Source organism: Harmonia axyridis, chromosome 2 (assembly GCF_914767665.1).
Source record: "Harmonia axyridis chromosome 2, icHarAxyr1.1, whole genome shotgun sequence".
Classification (NCBI taxonomy): Eukaryota; Metazoa; Arthropoda; class Insecta; order Coleoptera; family Coccinellidae; genus Harmonia; species Harmonia axyridis.
The window spans coordinates 52,201,752-52,206,845 of record NC_059502.1 but is presented as its reverse complement, the minus strand read 5'-3'; the positions used below and the strand labels follow the sequence as shown (position 1 = coordinate 52,206,845).

The window sequence follows — 5,094 nt, the reverse complement described above, 5'->3', positions numbered from 1 at the left end:
AATTATCTGTTCTGTACTTCACCACTGTTGAACTGATACTAAGCTAGTAAGCGTACCAACACACTTAAGTACTCAAATACGTCAGGCGCGGATCCAGGACCCACTTTTGGGGGGGGGGGAAATTCTAGATTCTTCCGCCATTTTGGGACGTCATTTTTTTTTGCCGTTCATTAATATGGGTTTTCACAACATGCATTGAAGGTGGAATGAAGGATTATCAGACCAGGATAACCTCATTCGTCTTGATAGAGCACTCAAGGGAAAAGCTAGGGAAACTGTTAAAGCTCTTCTAATATCTCCAAGCAATGTTTCAAGGATAATCAATATGCTCGAGATGAATTTTGGTAGACCTGAATGGATTGTTCTATCTCTCATGGAAAAAGTGAAGAAAATCAGCCCTGTAAAAGAAGACAGTTTGGAATCCTGTATTTTTTTCTCAAACGCAGTTACTAATATGGTGGTCACGATGAGAAATGTTAATTCTTCACTATATTTGTTCAATCCGGAAATGTTAGTGAATATTGTTGAAAAACTTCCCACCATACAAAAGTACAACTGGGGAAAATATAAATATCAGAAAGATTTACAGGGAATACCAACATCCCTTGAAGATTTTGCAAATTGGTACGAAGAAGAGGTAAATTCTATGGCTTCTACAAGTAATCCATTCCAGAGAAGTAAACACATGTCAAGGAAAGAAACAGTTAGTTTTTCAAAAAAGTCCGAGCCGAGAAAGGCAGAAAATTCCAAAGTTTGTGTATTTTGCCAGAGAACGAATCATAAAATAGAGGAATGTGGTGAATTCATAGAGAAGACTATACCAGAAAGAAGACAATCAGTTATGAATTTGAGATTATGTTTTCTATGTCTCCAATTGGGTCACATGGCTAATAAATGTTTCCTCAGAACGAGATGTGGTATAATGGGTTGTAAAGGAAAGCATAGCAGTCTTCTTCATCTGGCAAGAGATCCAAACAGCTCATATCCAACTTTACAAGATAAAACAGCAGCTTCGAGTGAATTTTGTGCGAAATTGAACGATGTGGATCAAAAAACTCTGCTGAGAATAGCACCAGTTATACTTCGTGGGCCTTATAATGAAATCAAGACATTTGCCTTATTCGATGAAGGCTCCACATGCTCGATGATGGATGAAAATTTAGCTATGAAATTGAACCTCTCTGGACCCATCGTTCCACTCCGTTTTCAATGGACAAATAACATTACCCATTTCGAGGATGAATCGAAAATGGTTGATGTTGATATTTCTGCCGACAGCAATAAACAAATCTTCTATAATCTGAAAAATTTGAGGACTGTTAAAAACTTGAGTATACCAAACCAGAAAATCAATGTAGATCTTTTGTCTCAGAATTTCCCACATTTGAACCGGAAAATTCTAGAGGCCGTGGAGAATGCAACTCCAGAAATTCTCATTGGCCAAGACAATTGCGGACTAATTATACCACGTCAGGTCATACAACCAAAAATGAATCAACCTATAATGTCCAAATCCAAATTAGGTTGGACTATTCATGGAGCACTCACTGATTCAACTGATGGAAATGAAATGAATCATGCAACTCTTTGTTGCCGACATATTGAAGATGATGAACTCCATCGTATGGTGAAAGATAGTTTCAAGTTAGAAGCTTTCGGAGTGAATGAAAAAATCATCAGCTCAGTAGAAGATCGCAAAGCACTTGAAATCATGAATAGCACAGCTAAAAGAATTGGTAACCGTTGGGAAATTGGACACCTTTGGAGAAATATGGATGTCGCATTTCCTGACAGCAAAGTAAACGCACTCAACCGTCTTTCCTGCATGGAGAGGAAAATGAAGAAAGATTGTGAATTCGCAAAGCAGTACCGTGAGAAGATCCAGGATTATATCAACAAGGGTTATGCAAGAAAATTAGAGTTAGAGGAGATTACAGAAAATCCGAGAAACTGGTTTTTACCACATTTTGCAGTGTGGAACGTCCATAAGCCCGGTAAAATTAGACTTGTCTTTGACGCTGCTGCAAGATCATTTGGATATAGCCTCAATGACTTTTTACTACAAGGTCCAGACTTTGTTCCTTCCTTGGTTTCCGTTTTATGGCGCTTTAGGCAGGGAAAAATTGCATTTAGTGGGGACATCAGGGAAATGTTTCACCAAGTGTTAATAAAAAAGGAAGATCGATGTCCTCAACGATTTCTTTGGCATGATGAAAATAACCTTGGTGGAATTCCGGATGTTTATGAAATGAATGTTATGATCTTCGGTGCCGTGTCTTCTCCATCCGTAGCCCAATTCATCAAGAACAGGAATGCTGAATGTTTCGAAGATAAATTCCCTGGAATAAGCAGAGCAATGAAGAGACAACATTATGTTGACGATTATTTGGATTCATGTAGCACATACGAGGAAGCTATTCAAAGAGTACGAGATGTAATTTATGTTCATAATCAAGCTGGTTTTGAAATGGTGAAATGGATTAGTAACTCCAAGAGGGTTCTAGAATCAATTCCAAAATGTCTTCGTGCTGAATCAGAAAAAAACATTAAAATTGATTCACAAGAAATCAAAAGAGTTCTTGGATTGTCTTGGTCTCCAGAAACTGACCAATTCATATATTCGCTGAACTTTCACAAAATTCCTATTGAAAAAACATCAGGATCAATAGCACCAACGAAACGGAAGGTCTTGCGGATCATCATGTCAATATTTGATCCTTTCGGGTTTTTGGCAACTTTGATCATAAAGGCGAATGTGTTTTGTGATGCGCGTGATAAGGCTTATTCCTATGTTGCTTACTTCAGAACAGAAGAAAAGGAGGATAATACTGAAACACATGTCTGCTTTGTTACTGCTGAGTATAAAGTTGCGCCATTGACTCAGCAAATCATACCCAAATTAGAGTTACAAGGAGCAGTGTTGGCATGCAGACTATCCAAGAAAATATGGGAAGAAGTTGAACATAAAATTCGCGAAACACATTATTGGACTGATTCATTGGTGGTACTTAAACAAATAAGATCCCAGTCGAGAAGGTTTCCTATGTTCGTGTCATGTCGAATAGGAGAAATCCATGAAAATGCAGATGTTTTCCAGTGGCACTGGGATCCTTCTGAAGAAAATGTAGCAGATCAGGCTACCAAAGAATTGAAAAATATCGATCTTAAACAAGATGGAGATTGGTTTAGCGGACCATCGTTTTTGGGAAAACCAAGGAAATTATGGTATTGTGAGGGTGGCAAAAATTCAAACGAAGAAAGGCATTTATAAAAGACCTGTTACGAAGCTGTGCATCCTTCCGACCACTTAGTGAAGATTTAAGTTCTTCACAGGGGGGAGAAATGTTAAGGCCAAATTCATTTTTTAATTTGACAGACGAGTGAACAGGAAATCAAGGGAGTTTAGTTTTTTGATAGTTCTGAATTGTCAAGTTTTCAAATAAAAAAGTTATTGAAGAATTTCACATTTGAATTTACACCATTATTTAACTTTCTAATAGATAACAGAGGTATCCATAAGAATTTGTGAATAAACTAAATTAGGTCCTGATATCAGCAACTAAATTCTTATTGTTCAGGGGTCAGTGATAAATAAATACCACGAAAAAAAAATTATAAAACAAATAAACATTTTAAAAAAACTTCAAGAAAAGCGTCTAACTTTTTCTGCTTATCTGATCACGTTATGGTCATTAAAGCATTATTTAATTATTTACTGATAGATAGTTGAATAATTCTCATACTTTCTTCTTAAAGTTATTCAACTATCTGTTTGTAATTAAAAAATGGATTAATAATTTTTTATGCATGATGTTATCAGATAAGTCACTATTGTTTGATGACTTCTTACAAGTTTTTTAAAATGTTTATTTGTCAAGCTATTATGGCTCATGAAATGGCATTTAATGATAACTTACTAATAGATGGCTGTAATTCGCTGTTTGAAAGGTACAATATGGTTATTTTCATTTCAAACACATATATGTATATCTAAATACATATTAGACATTCGAATAAAATTTTTTCCTTTTCAAATTACTCGATTGATCCTAGATAAATTTTTCCGATGAAAAGCTACAATGAGTTGTATTATTTACTTCTTGTCACAAATTTCATAGTTTTTATATTTCTCCTCAACGAAAAAGGTCACAGACATAGACAAGATAATTGTCTTGAGTCTGAATGAAAAAAACCAACAATAAAACAATCATTTATCTTTTCAGAGGCAATTACGAATTTCTTGTATAAACGACCTCAAACTGTCTTTGGATTATTATTGGATTTCGTGTTTAAACACCAAATCTTGCGTGCTTCAGGTAATTATCAAAAACTGACTGCACATATTTCAACCATCTTCAATCAAATAGACCGATAGTAGGAGAAGCTCACACGCGAATCAGCTCAAAAAAAACAGTAGGAGTGGCCTTTATCTGTGACTTCAAGGCTGTGAAAATTTTTGATTTACTTCTCGGAAAACAATTTTTTCATTTTGTTATATTTTATCCTAATTCTAAATAATACTGTGGATTGGCTTGGTTTCTTCTTGTTCGAAATTCATTTTAAATCGAAAATTAAATGACAGTCATTATATTTCATCTTTTTTTTTCGTATTCCTGGTACTGTATGCATAATGGAAACTGTTTTGGAGGAAGCTAACCTTATGGTCATCAATATACATACCGGGTGTAATAGGATCATGGTACACACCCCTTATCTCCCTTGAATTTGAAGGTTATAGATTGAAATTTAGGATAATAATAATAATAATAATAATAATAGGTATTTATTTCCAGAATTGTATGTACATTACAAAATGATAAAAACAAGTCACAAATTCCTTACAAAAAAATAAATCAATGAACTAATATATCTATGATATTTGTACATGACAAAAGACTATAAATTCATTTAAAGAATATGGTTCACATTTAATTAACAGTTCGAATAATTGTCTCTTGAAGAGTTTAATTTCTTTAATTGATCTTATTTTTCTAGGTAAATGATTGAACAGTTTCATACTGATTTAGTAATTATTACGCTCTGTACTCGTTAGTCTGTGAATAGGTAATAGATATTCAATCATTATCCTGGTAG

At 34.6% G+C, this 5,094-nt stretch overlaps 1 protein-coding gene across 1 annotated transcript; it reads left to right on the top strand.

The window, feature by feature from the left end:
- Positions 1-325: 325 nt before the first annotated feature.
- LOC123673390 lies at positions 326-3,271 on the top strand. The gene has a single exon (XM_045607876.1). It carries the CDS (start codon positions 326-328, stop codon positions 3,269-3,271), a length of 2,946 nt encoding a protein of 981 aa, XP_045463832.1.
- Positions 3,272-5,094: the final 1,823 nt, after the last annotated feature.

Coding starts and splice junctions, on each gene's coding strand:
- LOC123673390 (XM_045607876.1), top strand. CDS start 326: ATGCTCGAGATGAATTTTGGTAGACCTGAATGGATTGTTCTATCTCTC.